This window comes from Colias eurytheme, chromosome 24 (genome assembly GCF_061535395.1).
Source record: "Colias eurytheme isolate Ceu_HAF_F1 chromosome 24, ilColEury1 Martin Lab GWU primary, whole genome shotgun sequence".
NCBI classification, from domain to species: Eukaryota; Metazoa; Arthropoda; class Insecta; order Lepidoptera; family Pieridae; genus Colias; species Colias eurytheme.
In genome coordinates, this window is record NC_143003.1 from 1,794,864 (window position 1) to 1,814,180 (window position 19,317).

Consider the following 19,317-nt stretch of genomic DNA (forward strand, 5'->3'; position numbering starts at 1 on the left):
AGCGTGTTAAGACCTTACCATCTGGTGTGGAATGTTTCTGTCTGTCTGTGGGGCTGGTTCGTTTGTCCGTGGGCGCTCCGCTCGTACTGCTCACTGCTAGAGAACGGATTTCCTGCTGGGCCTCACGCATTTTGTCGTAGAATACCTGTTGTTTAATGTTTATGTGAAATCTATATATATAAAACTCAAAGGTGACTGATATAGTGATCTATCAACGCACAGCCCAAACCACTGGACGTATCGGGCTGAAATTTGGCATGCAGGTAGATGTTAGGACGTAGGCATCCGCTAAGAAAGGATTTCCCGAAATTCTTGCGGTAACGGGGAAAAACGGGGATGCACGTACGAAGTCGTGGGCGGAAGCTAGTGTTGGTAAAATTATGAACAAGTAAAAAATATAGGGTATGAATTGAGTATAGACACAACATGCAGAACATTGTGTGATATTGAACGAAATAGTTTTATGAGTAAACATTTTTAATTTAGCGCTGTAGACAGTACATCTACTTAATATTAATTATAACTAGCGGTCCGCCCAGGCTTCGCCCGTGGTACATATTTACGTTTTCTCTACATAAAAACCATCCTCGTACTTCAAGGAATATAATAAAAAAAGAATTATCGAAATCGGTTCAGCCGTTCTCGAGTTATGCGCTTACCAACACATTTTGCGATTCATTTTTATATATAAGAAGACTAGCGGGCCGCCCCGGCTTCGCCCGTGGTACATATGAAAAATAGATGTTGGCCGATTCTCAGACTTATAGTCCATTGAATGAGTCCCTCCAAGGGGGGTCTAGAGTGCGTGAGTTAGTAACGTAAGATGTTTCTTCGGAAACATGTAAAGAGTCCCTAGGTAATAAACATACTAAAACCCCGGGACACTAGGAGGAGCCCCGGAGTGGGGGGAGGAGGGAAATGGGTCCATTTTTTCATTTTTCGCTTAAATTTCAAAAACGGTACATGTTAGAGAAAAACTTTCAAGGAAAAGTTGAAAGGCCATAAAATTATCTACAAGTTTTACCTCAATAATTTTTTCCTATATCCTACCGTTTCTGAGTTATACGCAGTAAAAAATGATTTTGGCTCAAACAATTTCCCCATACTACACATCAATCGATCAAAAAATATTTCTTTCTTCCAAAAAACTCAAATGTGCAACTTGTGACCGGTACTGATAGATTGCTCATAATTAGGTCTATAATTGGTAAAATAAACACATTCCTCCATGGAAGCCTTTAGGAGGAATCGATTGTTAAAATATTATATTAGGGTAGTTTGAGTTACTGAACTTGATCTTTTTATTTTTTTCTTCCAAAAAACTCAAAAGTGCAACTTGTGACCGGTACAGATAAATTGCTCATAATTAGGTCTATCATTGATAAAAATACTATATTCCACCACGGAGGCGTTTACGGGGAATTGAATTTTATTAGGGTAGTTACGACACTTGAACTTTTTATTTTTTTTCTTTGAAAAAACTCAAAAGTGCAACTTGTGACCGACACCGATAGATTGCTCATAATTAGGTCTATCATTGATAAAAAAACCAGATTCCACCATGGAGGCGTTTAGGAGGTATTGAATTTTATTAGGGTAGTTACGATACTTGAACTTTTTAACTAACTACACTAATAAAATTCAATTCCCCGTAAACGCCTCCATGGTGGAATCTGGTTTTTTTTATCAATGATAGACCTAATTATGAGCAATCTATCGGTACTGGTCACAAGTTGCACTTTTGAGTTTTTTGGAAGAAAAAAAATAAAAAGTTCAAGTATCGTAACTACCCTAATAAAATTCAATTCCCCGTAAACGCCTCCGTGGTGGAATCTAGTATTTTTATCAATGATAGACCTAATTATGAGCAATCTATCTGTAATGGTCACAAGTTGCACTTTTGAGTTTTTTGGAAGAAAAAAATAAAAAGATCAAGTTCAGTAACTCAAACAGCCCTTATATAATATTTTGACAATCGATTCCTCCTAAAGGCTTCCATGGAGGAATGTGTTTATTTTACCAATTATAGACCTAATTAAGAGCAATCTATCAGTACCGGTCACAAGTTGCACTTTTGAGTTTTTTGGAAGAAAAAAATAAAAAGATCAAGTTCAGTAACTCAAACTACCCTAATATAATATTTTAACAATCGATTCCTCCTAAAGGCTTCCATGGAGGAGTGTGTTTATTTTACCAATTATAGACCTAATTAAGAGTAATCTATCAGTACCGGTCACAAGTTGCACTTTTGAGTTTTTTGGAAGAAAAAAATAAAAAGATCAAGTTCAGTAACTACCCTAATCAAAATTCAATTCCCCGTAAACGCCTCCGTCGTGGAATCTGGTATTTTTATCAATGATAGACCTAATTATGAGCAATCTATCTGTACCGGTCAGAAGTTGCACTTTTGAGTTTTTTGGAAGAAAAAATAAAAAGATCAAGTTCAGTAACTCAAACTACCCTAATATAATATTTTGAGAATCGATTCCTCCTAAAGGCTTCCATGGAGGAATGTGTTTATTTTACCAATTATAGACCTAATTAAGAGCAATCTATCAGTACCGGTCACAAGTTGCACATTTGAGTTTTTTGGAAGAAAGAAATATTTTTTGATCGATTGATGTGTAGTATGGGGAAATTGTTTGAGCGAAAATCATTTTTTACTGCGTATAACTCAGAAATGGTAGGATATAGGAAAAAATGATTTAGATACAACTTGTAGATAATTTTATGGCCTTTCAACTTTTCCTTGAAAGTTTTTCTCTAACATGTACCGTTTTTGAGATATAAGCGAAAAATAAAAAAAAGGGTCCCATTTCCCCCCTCCCCCCACTCCGGGGCTCCTCCTAGTGTCCCGGGGTTTTAGTATGTTTATTACCTAGGGACTCTTGACATGTTTCCGAAAAAACATCTTACGTTACTAACTCACGCACTCTAGAACTTTTTATTCAATGGACTATTACCCGATATGCACAGAAAATTTCATGAGAATCGGTCCACCCGTTTCGGAGGAGTATGCAGACTAACATTGTGACACGAGAATTTTATATATAAGATTAAGAAAAAATCAATTTCTGTATTTCTTAAAACAAGTGGAAAATTACATAAATGCGAATTAGTAACAACTAGCTTAGTAAATAATTCATTATTAAACACTTGACCGTAATTTGAAGCTTACTTCATTGAGAAGGTACCTAGCTTTTTCCGCCTATTTTGCCCTCTCTTTCCGTTGTATATATGCTATCTCTCTCGCACACCTCTCCACCAGGTGGCGGGGCGCACGATAATGTGCGGGCGCTGGATGTTTTTTCATTGGCGTCTAGCTTCCGCCGCGAGAAGGTTGTCTACAAGACTACAACCTTGGTGCTATTAAGTATTAAGTATTGCTTAAAGCAAGTGCTAAAAGTGTTAAAAAGTGTATCCCGTCGGATCGGTACAGTGAGTTATTTTTACATCTATTCTAATAATATTTTACTTAAAAATGAGTAAAAATCTTTAAAGTCAACGGTATAATCGTTGGACTTTATTTAAAATGCTGAGGTTTTTAATGAATCCTTCAGCAATAGTTTATTTTTCAATATGCTTAAATACTTAATAGCATGAATAAAGATATTTAAAATTAACGATACAACCGTTACATTTTACTTGAAATAGTAACTTTTCTTTTGAAATATTTCATTATGCAATATGTACTAATTAATATTTGAATTTTTAATACTGTGAGTAAAGCTATTTTAACGGTGTTACCGTTCGGCTTTACTCGAATCGTTAATATTACTTTTGTGATTATTTGATATTACTAGATATATCAAATACCCTCTCTTGTATATAGATATTTTTAATTATTTATTTCATTTTTAATAATGTGTTTTTATTACAAGGTTACAAGTGAATTTTTCTTGGAAAAATTACAATTAATACCTACTTAGTATGGATATGAGCCAACTCAAAGCTTTACAGGCATACAATCCATTGCTACGACTTTATTACATTGTCGTTATCGCTAGGAACGGTTCGGAATTCCTATAATAGTTTATTACTAAAAATTATCGAACGAGATGAGTCAGCTCCAAGAAGTCACGACATGTCAGAACATGTTGTGATATTATTTTATAAATCGTACGGGAGTTACCGCTCAACTGAATAATGATGGAATTCGCTCATGTATAGTAGATACGTACCATGAATGTACCACACATTCAAAACTATCCGTAGTCTATACGTGTCCTTTTATGAGTATTATTCTGATCCGTTTTTATGTGAAAATAGACATATTACACACGGCTAATTTGATTGAAAATTACGTTTCCTATGTTTCAAATGATGCAACTTTTTTGTTTAAACGAGTAAGTACCAAAATTTTACAATTAAATTCTTTGGTTTACTGAACTTGTGCTGAAAGGGTTATCGTATAATAATTATCGATATACCTTAATATAAATTAGATTTAGATACATTTATTTCAAAGGATTTACAATTCACTTCTAACGTTTTAGAATAATATTATAAACTTGTACACCTTGACAAAAAGTAAAAAATTGCGGGTGAGTGGAGATTATTTTGTGCAATTAATTAATATAACGTCCTACGACGGTATGGTTGCGTTCGTAAGGAATGTTAACGGATATAAAGCAACTAAATGTTACATCGATTGCATGAACAAAAATAAATATGAATCGAAGTTCATTTTAAAATTTAGTGAATTGATTTGAATTATGAATTTATTAAATAGTTAGTTCTTTTTTATATAAAGTATAAACAAAATAATTAATTACCATTGTCAAATCAATTCTTATTAATTCATCCTGGACAGTTGTCGCTAACATTGGAAAATAAGTTAAAGGACCTTGTTAATTGCTATATTATTTAAATGATTATTTACTGCTAATTTTATATTAGCACTAAGGTGTATTCTTGCTCGAAGCAGAATACATAAATGTGGCCACTACTCCTCGCAGGGGTTAGCCAGGTCAAATCCACCCTCGCAGGGTGTCTCTTAAGCATTTTTTGGCAGGCCCTACTTATTTCTAGTTACAAACATCCCTCGCGCAGCTGTCGCTCGCAGGGAAATGGTGCAAATATATATCGGCCCTCGCGGGGCTTTGATTACAACCGTCCCTCACGGAAAAGATGGTGCAAATATATATCAGCTCTCGCGGGGCTTTGATTACAACCGTCCCTCACGGAGAAATGGTGCAAATATATATCAGCCCTCGCGGGGCTTTGACTACAACAGTACCTCACGGAGACATGGTGCAAATATATATCAGCCCTCGCGGGGCTTTGATGGCGATTGGTGCAAATATACAAAGGATTGATCATTAAAATGATCATAGATATTTGCTTTCGTCAACGAGGACCCACGAAAGAAGTTTTGGATATGACCGTATCGGATCTTCACTCTTCTAAGGTAGGTAGAAAAAGGTTTTGAAATCTTCTTCACAGTGGGCAGTATAGTAATATGACCTAATAAATACAATAAAGGTTAGAGACGTCAAATAATGGGCGCATGAAATTGATACTTCGTATCCTAAAAGTTTACGCTTCAGGAATCAGGAAACCACCATTGGTTTACCAATTATGGAAATTGGAATTGAACAAATCGTATTTACCAATGTAAAGCCTATTCACAACAAAGGAAGGCGAGTCGGATCAAATATCATCTCGCAGATGATTTGTGGCGGTGGTTTCGAAGATTGTCACCAAGCCTTGTGTCAACGGTATGTTTGGTATCGTCATTCAATGGCACTAGCCGACCAATTTTCATATAAAAACATCGGAAGAGATTTTTTAATCGCAAAGCGATTGAATGTAACAAATGACGATTGATTCAAAATCAAATTTCAAATTTCAAACGATTGATTACGTATATTTGACCTCTCATAGGCCTATTTTAGTTGCCCGGTCTTGTAGGCAATTTATTTGACTCGTTTTTCAACCCATTTGACCTCATTATTGCACCCATGAGATTTTTCTTCAGGGCTCAAACAATAAATCGCTGAGGGATTAGGATAATCGTTTGTTAGACAAGTTTCTTGTCATCCCACCAGGATTATTATATTGTATAATAAAGTTATATACAACTATTTACGTAAAACGTTTAAGTACTCAACGAATACTGAGAATACTGACTGTTGAGTTACATAGGATAGAGGATAAATAACGGAAAGTCAATCTATCCAAACAAAAGCCTCTATATTATTAGATACTAGATTTCCGCCCGCGGCTTCGCCCGCGTTTGCAAAGGAAAACCCGCATAGTTCCCGTTCCCGTGGGATTTCCGGGATAAAAACTATCCTATGTGTTAATCCAAGTTACCCTCTATATCTGTGCTAAATTTCATTGTAATCGGTTCAGTAGTTTTTACGTGAAAGAGTAACAAACATCCATACATCCATACATCCATACATCCATACATCTATACATCCATACAAACTTTCGCATTTATAATATTTATTAGATTAGATTACTTGGAACCCCTACCCTAACGAGAAAGCTCTGCCAAATGACTGTTCATTTCTTTGCTTTAAGGGGGGGGGGGGCAATAAATGAAATGCAGTAGGTACAGACTATACGGCTTTTAAAATATAAGTCTGGTAAGCGAACTAACCTTTGCTAGTTTAGTTCTTGCTATATCGCTGTCCGTGGCTGCCTCGCGTGTTTACGGATGAATAAACGCATCCACAGCTAACTGTCCTATACTGTCATAATCTTAACACAGATTCATTGGACATAGCTCCCCACGAGCTCTGTTCTTCATTTTTGCACTCGCACAACTGTGGACAACACGAGAGCAATGCCTGCATTGGTAGCAGTTACAATCAAGGGCTAGCAAGGTAGGCTAGCCATATTACGGATGTTGGAACAACCGACTATATTTAGGGCAATTTCCTTTGTCCAGTGTAACGTTTAGACTGTCGTAGCATTCCTACGGAACAAAGATGGGATCAGATCTGCATCCTTAATGAAGTTAATCGGAAGGAGATACTTTCAGACGACGATAGTATTCAAAATCCACCATATTCCTGAGCATAATAATGCATAGTTAAGCTTATAATCTCTCTTGCCATTATCCTGCAGCAGAATTCCTTGGCGATAATTTGTTCTCGTAATGCTGGGGCCACACTAACGTCTAACGTCTAATGCCCTTTATCGCGATAATTATTCCGATAATTTTTAAGGCGTTAAGTGGGTGGCTACACTTCAACGGTCAACGTGAATGCCGATTGTTGGCGATAAAAACGGCGTTAATTTTACTAAAATTCTAGCAAGATGGACGTAGTGTGACCGCTTCATTGCGTTAATTCTTTCGATAAAGCTATCGCCTCGCCAAACGGCAATGTTAATGCCGTTGTTAAATAATACTGGCTACACCTAAAGTTAACGTCCATTATCGCGTTAATTAATGGCATTTCCCGTTAGTGTGGCCCCAGCATTAGAACGAGCGAGGTTGTTACGATAATATGAGAAATCCTGTCAGTTAGAGACCTGAACGACGCGATAGAGTACCGCTATTTCAGTAGTAGTAGCACCTAGAAGGGTGAAGATATTCTGGAAAGCGGAACTGAAGGCCCGGTCAGCAGCACCAGCCACCTAATAGACAGTGTTCAGTGCTGCACCACTATAATCTGCAAAATGACTCTGACGGTATGAAAATGTGGAGTACATTTTCAAAATATCAAATGATATAGTTGGAATAAAAATCCTATTTGCCTCCGTCTACCCAAAAGACGTACGGGTACGGAGTAGCTAGTAGTAGTTGGTTGAATTATAATAAGTATAGTTAAAATCCTTTATTACCGACTGGATAAATTTGGCTCTTTTCCTATCTGACGTTCATATAGCTGTTGACTGCCTAGTGTTATGCACAAACACTATTATAAATAAGTCACGTTATGTAGTCCCGAGACTTTCGGTATATAAGTTCTGATGTAAATCATAATTATATCTTAAAACTGAATTGATTAAAAGTAACGTACTTAGCTGTAGTAATTGCAGTTTTGGGACACAGATAAGCTCTTTATCATTTTAGTCCCTTGTGTTCAGTATATTTGTTTCCAGTACAGAGTTTATGACCTATCAGTTTTAAATAAATAATTCATGCATTGTACTGAAAGTACCAGCCATGTTTAGATTATGATTGCGACGTTGGCTCTAAACATTAAAAGATACCGCACGGTTTAGTTGGATGTTAAAAATCTGTATTATAATTTAAACCATTTACCTGTTTTGTTATTTTATTGCCTTATTCAAGGGGTGACCTTTTAAATTTACTTCTGACCCCAAAAGTAAGGACCAAGGTCTCTTCTTGTCCGCTTGTAGCAGGTTGGGTTAAAACTGTGTGAGTTGAGACATTTGGTAATTCTATGTTAAGATGATTCAATGATGCTTCTGCAGAGTTCTAATTGAATAAATAAAGGTTTGAGTTTGAGGTATTTTTGCCTCGTCGGGATCAGCTGTTGCTTCATTTTGTAAGTAACATCTAAATGCGTAATTGAAAGTCGTTACTGGCGCTTTCGCAGATTTACGCTAAAGATAGTGGAAATTGTAGTAACTTTAACTTTTCAAGCCCAAAAAGGTTAACTAAGGTACGCTTGAACCAATCTCATAAGTTATAATACTTTTAATCATTATGATTAACTTTTTGGTTCTTATTTGATTAACTTTTCATCTGGGATTGTTAATATATTATATAATATAAAAATTTGTGTGATTTATTAGTAGGTATACTATCTGCACACCTTACTCTTTCAAATAAAGAAATAAGTAATTACTTATGTATTCAAATTCACATTGGCGTCACATTGTACACCCCAGGTGGGTAACAAACAGGTCTCAATGAAGTAAGCTTCAAATTACGGTCAAGTGTTTAATAGCTGTGTTTTACCTGAAAATAAAACACATATTAAATACTTACCTATATTTGAAGCTTACACTTAACGTCCACCTGTTGTGGATTTCGACTCGATGAAAAAACATCCAGCGCCCGCACATTATCGTGCGCCCCGCCACCTGGTGGAGAGGTGTGCGAGAGAGATAGCATATATACAACGGAAAGAGAGGGCAAAATAGGCGGAAAAAGCTAGGTACCTTCTCAATGAAGTAAGCTTCAAATATAGGTAAGTATTTAATATGTGTTTTATTTTCAGGTAAAACACAGCTATTTTGTATACAACCATTTAAACAACAAACCTTCAAGAACGCCAGTGATATCTCGCCATTCTGTAGCTTAGTAAATATACTATTTTGGATAATAGGGTTGCCACCTTCCAGAAGGGCAATACCTGAATAATAAACATAAATTATATAATTTGAATTCTTATGGAAATGCTAGTATAGTTTCTTGCCAGTTCTTCTCTGAACTACTTTCCTAACCAGTTCTATTTTTTTTCCTGTATTTTGATGATTCGGAAGCGCTTCTAAACGAAGTATAGTTGGATCAACAAATGTTGGACTTTGAGAGACAAACCTATATTAATGTTACAGCAAAAACTAAAAATAAAACAAACTAAAATAAATTAAGTTTTTTACCAAGCTGTATAGCCTCCAGAAATATAGCTGGTCTATTGGTGCTCTTGATGACCAGTTCCACGACCAGGTCAGAAGCACCTTCTCTATCAAGATGTGCCTGCACTTGCGCCAGCGTTTGACCCGTGCGCATGAGCACTTTTGCTGTTAATTATTTATTAATATGTTAGATTTTATGTGGTAAATATTTTGTTGTTGCTTTGGATGATGTTGTTTCTTTATTCTGACCTTAGTACTTTAGCTTTTTGTCAATTTTTTGTTATCAACTGAGTATATTAATTAGAATGTTGTATAGAACTACAAAAGTACTTGTTTAAACAATGAAATTTTAAATACAGTTTTCCATATTATATTATCTAACAGTAAATAAATAGGTAAGGAACAAAATATTGCCTATTTTCACATATTCAAGTAGATATATTACTTTCCTGTAGTTCTTGTCACGTGATCAAAACTTACCAGTAAGAATTATCCTATGTTTGATAAATATCAGTAGGAATTTGTAAGATATATAAGTACTAGATAATTTATTACTTACTGTCTATTATAGCAAGTGCTTAGCTTAGTGAATTTAAGTGAACATACGAACAAAATAATTATGCTATGTATAATTTGTGGTATAATGGACTGACCTGTCTTCGTCTGCGGTAGTGCTTCAGCTGTGCATGCGTTGCGAAACAAAATATATGTACTACTGCACTAGTATTACCTATACACATGACATTTCTAGTTTCTATATGTACATCTATGTGTACATAAATCTATATTGAACTTGCTGATATTTTCTACATTTGCTTTGTGTAACCACTATTTTAAATGATGTGTATGTCAATTTTAATGATTCTGTAGTAGTGTTTTAAAAGTTATAGCTACGTTGAACACGCTGTAGAATGACAATAAGAGTAAGGTAATTGCCCGACTTGTGCATTTTTATTGATTGTTAGCGAAAGATATGAAATCTGTTTTATGCGTGAGAGTGAAAGGGAAGATTAAAATATTGTCTTTGAAAATATAATGTAGCCATATATCGATAATATCTATGAGTCTATCCTTCCGTCATAGTTTATCACTATATTTTTAATTTTCTAAATATTACTTTCTAGCATTAAAATAGCAATGTACCCGGCTATTTTATCTATTCTAAAACTACTTATTAATATCTATACAAATATTATAAAGAGGAAAGGTTTGATTTTTTGTTTGTTTGTTTGTTTGTATGAATTGAATAGGCTCCGAAACTACTTGGCAGATTTGAAAAATTCTTTCACTGTTGGAAAGCTACATCATTTCTGAGTGACATAGGCTAGGTTTTATCCCGGAAATCGAACGGGAACGGGAACTATGCGGGTTTTTTTTTGAAAACGCGGGCGAAGCCGCAGGCGGAAAGCTAGTAGATAATAAACTAACCTCCTGGACCATGTGTGACAGCAACGACGGGTGGCGCGCTCTGTATTTTCGGTTCGGATTTGCGGTTCACGAAGTATTGGGATAGCAACTTGTTGCGCAACTGGTTGCCCTGGAATGTTGCGTGTTGCAGAATTGTTGCAAGTAAAAAACATACAGTCGAATATAAAATAAGATCATTTCGGTATAGATCTGTGTAAGAATATAATTGCAGTGATTAGATTGTTTTGTGGGGGTGGGAATCTATACATATAATATTTACTCATTTCAATAAATGTAAAATGACGTAGTCATTTATATAGTAGGGTAAGGGATAAAATAGTTGCTCTAAATTTTGAAAATCAAGAATGTTTTGAAGCTTACTTTTTCACCATATTCTGGATCAACAGCCATCATCTCACGGAGTGTCCGTAGCACTTTGACGCATAATTTCTCTTCTTTCTCTTCTAGAAGTTTCTCTGTGTGACGTATCAACCTGTATACAAGAACAAATTATTTAAAATAATTACTTTTTATATTTTTTTGCGGAGACAGAAGTCCAATATTTCAGATATAAATGAATAGCATTTGGAAAAGATTTTATAGAACAATTTCGAAAGTGTGGGAATTTTGCAAGCATTTAACTTGCGACTTGTGTGTGTGTGCGTGTGTGTATGAATGTTGAAAAAGCAGTCAAGCCACTTAATGGCTTGTACAGGATGTCCACCAGCAGCGACTGTTCCGCTTGAAGCAGCTCCCACTGCTCCAGGGTATACCTGGATATGAAGATGCCGCTGGTGTCGGGGCTGGTGAGCTCGCCGGGCGAGGTGAACAGCCGGTGCGGCTTGTACAGGATGTCCACCAGCAGCGACTGCTCTGCTTGAAGCAGCGGTCGTAACTGCTCCTCCAGCAGAGACACTATCTCTTGCAACCCTTCCATCACCGACTTGTCGTTCTGCAGGTTGCTCTGGAAGGTAAATAATGTGAATAATAACTTGTTTTGTCGTTCTTTACAAGTATGAAACGTCAAATTTTGGTACATACTGTAGTTTAACCAAAAATAATTTTATAAATATCGATATCAAAGTGACTTCCGGTAGAGGCAAGTTAATAATTTCATGCGCCAATAGAATTAAATGTTCCGTCTATTTTGTTACATTATGTTTTGTACACCTTATAACAATTATGTCATATTATTATTAAATAACTTCTGTACCTGTGAAGCCATCTTCTCCAACTTGCAGGTTTTAGAAGCAAGCAGCCATTTACTGGTCTGCCGCGAAAGTGCTGCCGCTTTTTCGAACACCGTTTGGATTTTAGCTTCCAGTTCGAGAGGAATGGCTATGCTTCGGGTTTTAGCTGGAATTGAAATTGTAAAAAAATATAACTTATATAGATGCGGCAAAATGTTTAGGATACAGTTTGACCTTCGAAAAATTAAAACAGGATAAAGTTCACTTGGTTTGCGTTAGTTTTGAACAATAAATTTGACATCACCATATTTACAGTACTGCAGATTTTTCCAAAAAGCAAGTAGCAATGACAAACCCCTATTTAAAATATTTTACAAATTACATCTGTTTTTTTTTTTTATTAAAATAAATACTGGTCAATTAACTGGACCGGAATTAACCTTAAACCCTATTTCCTGAACTCACCAACTTCACTAAGTGTCCGGATACACTTTTCCACGTTGAGTTTCTGAGGTGGATTGAGCCATGGACATTGGTAGATTCGGAACGTACTTTGTAGTAGCTTGACGAAGATCGACTGCCGAGTCTGGTTAGCAGAAGTTAATAAATGTGTAATTAGTATTTTCTAGTGTTTGATTTTGAGCGATTTTGAAGTAAGTACCTATATGAAGTATGTGAAGTATCTATATGAAGTGTATGAAGAATATGTAGCTTAATGTTATATTATGTTATATTGTGTGCACCTGTGTGTAGTGTAAGACAGTCTTGAATACACCTTATAACCGAACGGTTGTTTCATTTGTACTCCAAGCCTCTAAGCATACCTCAATTTATTGACTAATATAATGAATCAACTTTAAAATCGGTTAAAATCTTTAATTTCTAATGTGTAAATATACAGATAAATTGAACGGAGTTTTGGTCACTGACCTTTTTTAGATTACGATCTTATTAATGTTGAAAAAAATTGCGCAAATACAAGTCTTTATTACTTTCAAGACAGTCATTCAAGCACTATATCTACGAGAATTATAAAAACTTAAAACGAAGGAGAGAATTAAATGATGATCCAGTAAAGATGGACAATAGCTTTTTTTAGAGATTAATATGACTTGAAGGCAACGCATGTGAATATTTGTATACTTACATATAATTTTCCGTGATAGCAGTATAAATGATAATAGAACAACATGAGTTTATAATGAAGGGAATAACATTTTCAATAAGCCTATTATGGTCGGAAGACATAGATTATTCAAGCTTTCTTAATGTATAAACTTCTAGCTTGAGACTAGCGCCGTATTAAATATCTATATATTTATTTTTAGCTACTAAAATATTTACTTCGTTCAAACTAAGCTATTACCTGAACCGTAGTACTCTGATCACTAAAGGGCGAATTGAAGAAAGTGCATATGGTATGCATGAGCACATCTGTCACATAGTTGACCCAGGCTTGCCGCGAACTGCTTGATAGTTTGACCTCGCTTGTTGATGTTCCTGTAGAATGTGAGTTGTGGGTAGAAATAGAAGTATAGATAAGTATAGATAAAATATTTCTTGTTTTGTTTTGGGTTACATTACTTTTTTAATAATAGTAACGCTGCTTTCTGAATTGAGTATTTGACGTCAAGAACGTCTCAAACCATGCTAAAATGTTGCTCAATATTTTTTGTATCTTGGCCTTTAAACGATGAAATCTTCGAAATCCATCACAAGAACACACAACTATGAATTTCAAATATATTTGGGATGGATGAACTATAAATTTGCTAAAATATACCATATTGCATAAAATTGCAAAATGTGTGTTTAATATAGCTTAATTGAAGTTCTTATTAATTTTATTTTTATGAATTATATCGCTGAGTTAAATAAAAAAATAAAAATAAAAATCGTTTATTTGTTTCAAAACACAGTTTACAATCATTTTAGAATACACTAGTCCCCACACTAGGATCCCCTGTGTTGTGGGAAACTAGTCTCTTCCTGTGTTACAGAAGTATTTTTTAGTTTCTAAAAATTAAAAGCTATACATTGCAGTGTAAGAAATATAACAAAAAACGAAAAACGAAAATAAAATATTTAACAAACTCCAGTGTATGTGTGAGCGAGTGTGCGTGCATGTGAGTGTGTTTGTGTGTGTGCATGTTTATGTGTGTGTGTGTGTGTGTATGTGTGTTTTATTTTTCACTGACAAGCAATGCTTCAGTTTCACTATAATTTAAGTTAAGTAAAAGTTGTTCTAATCTCTTTTTAAAAATATATATAGATGCATTTATTATATTTACATTCAATCTTTTAATGAACTTATTGTAGAGGAAAGGGCCCCTATAACTATAAAAGCGTTTGACAAAATAGGTATTACATTTCGGAAGCGTGAAATTGACTCGTCTTGGGGCTCTTGATGTTGGTGCAAAGGTTTGCTTAGACATTTTGTGGAACTTTTGTGCGGTAGCCAGAATGTAAAGTTGACGGACTGACAGAACTTTTGTGTCGGCGTAGAGTGTAGATGTAGCATATCGAAAAGGTTTCTTGTAAGCAACTTTGAGTATTGCCCGTTGAGCGCGCTCAATTTTAAGCATAAGGGTGGAACCGCCGCCTCCCCAGACTGAAATGCAATAAGAAATAATGGATTCACAGAGTGCTTTGTAAACTAATTTTATTGTATGGGCATCGGCAACTGAACGTAATTTTTTAAATATGTGTATAAGCTTTCTAATCCTAGAGCACAGTGTATTTATCTGAGGTTCCCAGGAAAGTTTGGAATCAATGATGACTCCCAGATATTTTATTTCATTAACTTCTACAATGGATGGACATAAACAAGAAGAAGAGTTTGTACACGAATGTATTTGAAGATTTAGCGACGTAGGTGGGACAGAGCGACTCGTTATACTGAAACTGATGAATTTAGTTTTGTCAATGTTCAAGGTTAAAAGGTTGTCCTGTAACCAAGAAGCGACAGTAAGAAGACCATTTTGAGCTACAGCTTTTACTTCGTTCCAAGAGTTAGAATAAAATACGAGAGCTGTGTCATCTGCAAAAGAGAACAAATTGGTATATGGAAGGGAAAGGGAGCAGAGATCGTTCATGTACAGTAAAAACAATGTAGGAGCGAGCACGCTGCCTTGAGGCAAGCCATATGGGATGTTCATTAGAGTGCTATGTTGATTATTTATGCATACTCTTTGGCGACGGTCAGTAAGGTAAGAAGTGAACCATTGCAGAGCGATGCCTCGAACTCCGTACAATTCCATCTTACGTAAAAGAATGGGCCGCGAGACAGTGTCGAAAGCTTTCGCCAGATCCAGGAATACCGCGATGCATTTCTGTCCTGAGTCTAACTTATTGCTAATGCAATCAACAAGGGAGGAAACAGCACCGTCAGTAGACCTGTTCTGGCGAAAGCCAAATTGGTTGCAAGCAAGTAGCGATTCTTTTTCTAGATAGGAAAGTAGCCTTTTATTTACGACTTTTTCCAGAATTTTGGATAGCGTCGGGAGAAGAGATATGGGTCGATAATTAGAGAACGTTAATTTGCAACCAGATTTATGAATTGGGATGACGTTTGCGATTTTCCAGTCATCTGGGAATGTACCCGTAGTAATACTGAGATTACATAAGTATGTAATCGGGGCAGCAAGGCAGGTTTTTGACATAATAATCATTTTACTTGGAATATTATCCCATCCACAGCTAGAAGAGGTTTTGAGGCTACTAATTAAATTGGCAATTTCAAGTTCGTCGGTCGGTGTTATGAAAAAAGATTTTGTAAAATTAGGTATAGATGTCTTAGCGGCAAGAAGATTCTCAGAGGTATTGAGTTTTTGTAATGTTTTATTTGCAAGATTTTTACCTATGTTAGTAAAGTATTCATTGGTTTTGCAAAGAGACTCGTCAATGGAGTCAGAACATTTTAATAAATCATCAGAATTAGAGTTGGGCGAGTTTAAACTACAGATATCTTTAATAGTCGACCATAAACGCTTTGAATTGCCTTTATTTTTCTTTAAATTTTCACTATCATGGAAGTTTTTAAGATTTTGGAGAATATTATTACAATAATTACGATAACGTATGTATTTTTCTTGCAGTACGGCATCCTTAGGGCGCTTCCTAGCAATGTTGTGGAGACGATCTCTTCGTCTAACGCAACGGAGTAAACCGGGCGTAATCCATTGTTTTCTAATGGCCTTAGAATTTGGAATTGTACAACAGCTTGAATTGTTTTTAATCGCTGTGTGAAGTGGATTGACAAAAGCTGCCACTGCTTCGTTAATGTTGTCGATGCTGTACAAGAATTGCCAGTCAATATTTTGAATATCATTATGAAGATTATCAAAATTAATTTTTTTAGATTTCTGTGAAGGAGGGAATGGTTCAAAATTGTTGAGGGTAACACCCACTATAACAGCATCATGGTCGGATACTGCTGAAGGACAAACAGCGACACGGCAAGATAATTGGCTTTTGATTTGTGCATGGTCTAAACAGCTGTCGCCCCGTGTCGGCAGGTTATGGCCTGAGGTTATTCCATAGTAAGCCAAGAGATCAAGATATTTATGGACTCTGGAGTCTGAACAGGAATTCCTTATATCGATATTGAGATCCCCTACGATAAATATGGACTTATTTTGGTACGATAAGATCAAACGTTCCAGCGATATTAAAAACTCGTCAATATTGTGAAATGACGGGGATCTGTATATTGATATAATAACAATGTTGCTATTCAAAACGGTAACCGTGCAGTTGGCATCAGTAAACGAAGGTTCGTGATTCTCAACTTGCAAGCTCGATTTAAAAAGTAGAACAATGCCATCACTTTTATTTAAGAATTTGTTTGATTTAAATAGAGAGTAGCCAGCCAGATTTAAATATGTAAATGATTCATCAATCCAACATTCAGTTAGGATTATGAAGTCAGGAGCAAAATTGAGTCTATTCAAGAATAAGGAAAAACTATCAAAATTCTTATGAATGCTTCTTATATTTTGGCTTACGATGGTGAGATGACAAGAATTAAAGTAGTTGGAACAACTTTCGGGACATGACAAAAGTGCAATTTGAATAAGCGGCGTGTTATCAATGTTATTAATTAGCTTTAAGTTATCGAATGTTATAAATTATTTTAAAATAGAGGAATTCGAATATATATGCATAAAAAGAAAAAGTATGTAAATAGATGTGAGATAAGATTATTAAATTGATTCCCAATATAGTTAATATTTTAGTATATGGTGAAAAATAATTATTTGTGAGTGAGATTGAGTATATTATGTGAAGTGTGTAAGGAATGTTAATATTAAATTGTGATTTAATCAACAAGCTGGAGTTTGTACTGTTATTAAATTTATAATACGAAGGCAAAGAGATGAGTAGTTTATAAAAGTGATTTTTTCTTACTTCTAGTCATTTATTGTTTTGGAGAGATTTAAGATGGTTTTCGTTTTTCACCAAGATGTAGGGGGCCCCATCGTATTTTCTTAGATAGATATTCCCGTTTGATATCCAGCAGTATTTGTATTCCTCCATTTTTGCGAAGTCACGAGCAAGGTAGAAGAGGCGTTTGGCATTAGGCGTAAGCATTTCGGAAATATAAATAGGGGTGGGGGGAGCCTCGATACCCAGGTGATTACAGTTTAATTGGCGGGTCTTGTTTTCTTTATTAAAGTTTCGTGCAGCGTTTAAGATGTTAGTTTTGTGTAAAGTATTTGAAAACTCAATGAATAGGTTGGACATAGATTTATCTTTCCTATTCGTCGTACGAAACACATCTCTTAAATCATTCGGTTGTATAACAATCTTTAGGGTTGAGCAAAGCTTAGATACGTAGTCAAATAACATGGATTTTGTAGTTTGATCTTTTTTGGGAACATTACGTATTTCTAAGATAGTTTTATTTAATGACCTTGCCAAGGTTTCATGTTGCTCCTCGAGAACTGCAACTTGTAGGCTAACAGCTTTCCACTTGGCTTGCAAACCATCTATCTTGTTTTCCACGTCGTGAATCCTCTCCGTGATGAAATCCACAGTTTTTCAATATCCTGAGTTGTGGTGGAAATTGACGAGATATTCGCTGATATTTCACTTATATATCTTTCCATGGAGTCGAGCCTGGTGTTCTGTTGGTTGCGGAAAGTATCAAGTTGTTGATTTTGTTCTCGCTGGAAATCTTTCAACCATTCTTTCATCTCGTTTCTAAATGTAATAAACTCATCGTCCTCGGATCTTGCCATCGCGCGCTTTTTATTCCGTGCAACAACATGATGTTTGTCACTATCACTATCGTGCGACGAGGCAGCATTGCGATTTGATGCATTACGAGATTTGCCTTCCATCGGGGAATACGGCATTATACGTACGCAATAAGGTTCCTTTTGGCACTTATGACGAATAAAAGTCGGTCGAAGATAGTATGAATGATAGATAATAATAAGGTGCTAATTAGTAGTTTTAATAGTTGTCATCCGTGATTGGAGAATTCAAGGTCATACGGGATGCGGTGCGAGACGGACGAACTATTTGTATTCTTTCTAACGCGTACCGTACTTGATCGCGGTACTAGGCGCACATGAACACTCAGAGATTGTCACTGCTTACACGGATCACCCCGCACTTATGTTCTCCTATTATTTTAAAGATATTTACGCAACTATTTTTTAGATTTTCGAAGGTTAAATTAATTATAATATTGTAAACGTCCACTATCCACGACATCCGAGAGGGAAGAGGAGTTGAAATAATATTAATTAATGTCCGCATTAAATAATACTTACCAGCATCAGGTTGTAATATAGCGTGCATATCCTGCAAGAAGGATCTTTCAAATAGATCCCACATGTAATTGCTTGAGTAGATCTCTTTCATTTCCACCTCTGTGTCTATATAACAGTGGTTAAGGAACCCTACGTAGGCCTCTTTTACCTGCAATTTTATGGAAAGTTATATTTTCATAGGTTTGAATTCGGGTAACCTGATAAGTTAGAATTGAATATTCAAGCAAATTAATATATACATAAATAAAATTTATCGCTCATCAGATTTATTTATTAAACACTACATATACTTTCCGTGCCTAAATTTAGTGGTTGTAAAAATGAAGTTTAATTATATTTATAAACGCTACTAAAATTCAACTAGTAAGGAAGAAACGTAACATATGTTACAAGTGCATTTCTAAAAATAAGATGAACATAACATAATAACA

At 35.5% G+C, this 19,317-nt stretch overlaps 1 protein-coding gene across 1 annotated transcript in view; it reads right to left on the reverse strand.

Moving 5' to 3' along the window:
- Itpr (Inositol 1,4,5,-trisphosphate receptor) overlaps positions 1 to 19,317 on the reverse strand; it is a 109,599-nt gene that overhangs the window by 12,607 nt on the left and 77,675 nt on the right. The window contains exons 34-43 of the mRNA XM_090115787.1: positions 18,887 to 19,034; positions 13,471 to 13,604; positions 12,570 to 12,690; positions 12,128 to 12,270; positions 11,688 to 11,878; positions 11,296 to 11,407; positions 10,936 to 11,044; positions 9,532 to 9,672; positions 9,193 to 9,284; positions 19 to 145 (exon numbers count right to left, since the gene is read on the reverse strand). Of these exons, the coding sequence (XP_089971913.1) occupies positions 19 to 145; positions 9,193 to 9,284; positions 9,532 to 9,672; positions 10,936 to 11,044; positions 11,296 to 11,407; positions 11,688 to 11,878; positions 12,128 to 12,270; positions 12,570 to 12,690; positions 13,471 to 13,604; positions 18,887 to 19,034 (1,318 nt within the window). The remainder of the gene's footprint in view (positions 1 to 18; positions 146 to 9,192; positions 9,285 to 9,531; positions 9,673 to 10,935; positions 11,045 to 11,295; positions 11,408 to 11,687; positions 11,879 to 12,127; positions 12,271 to 12,569; positions 12,691 to 13,470; positions 13,605 to 18,886; positions 19,035 to 19,317) is intronic.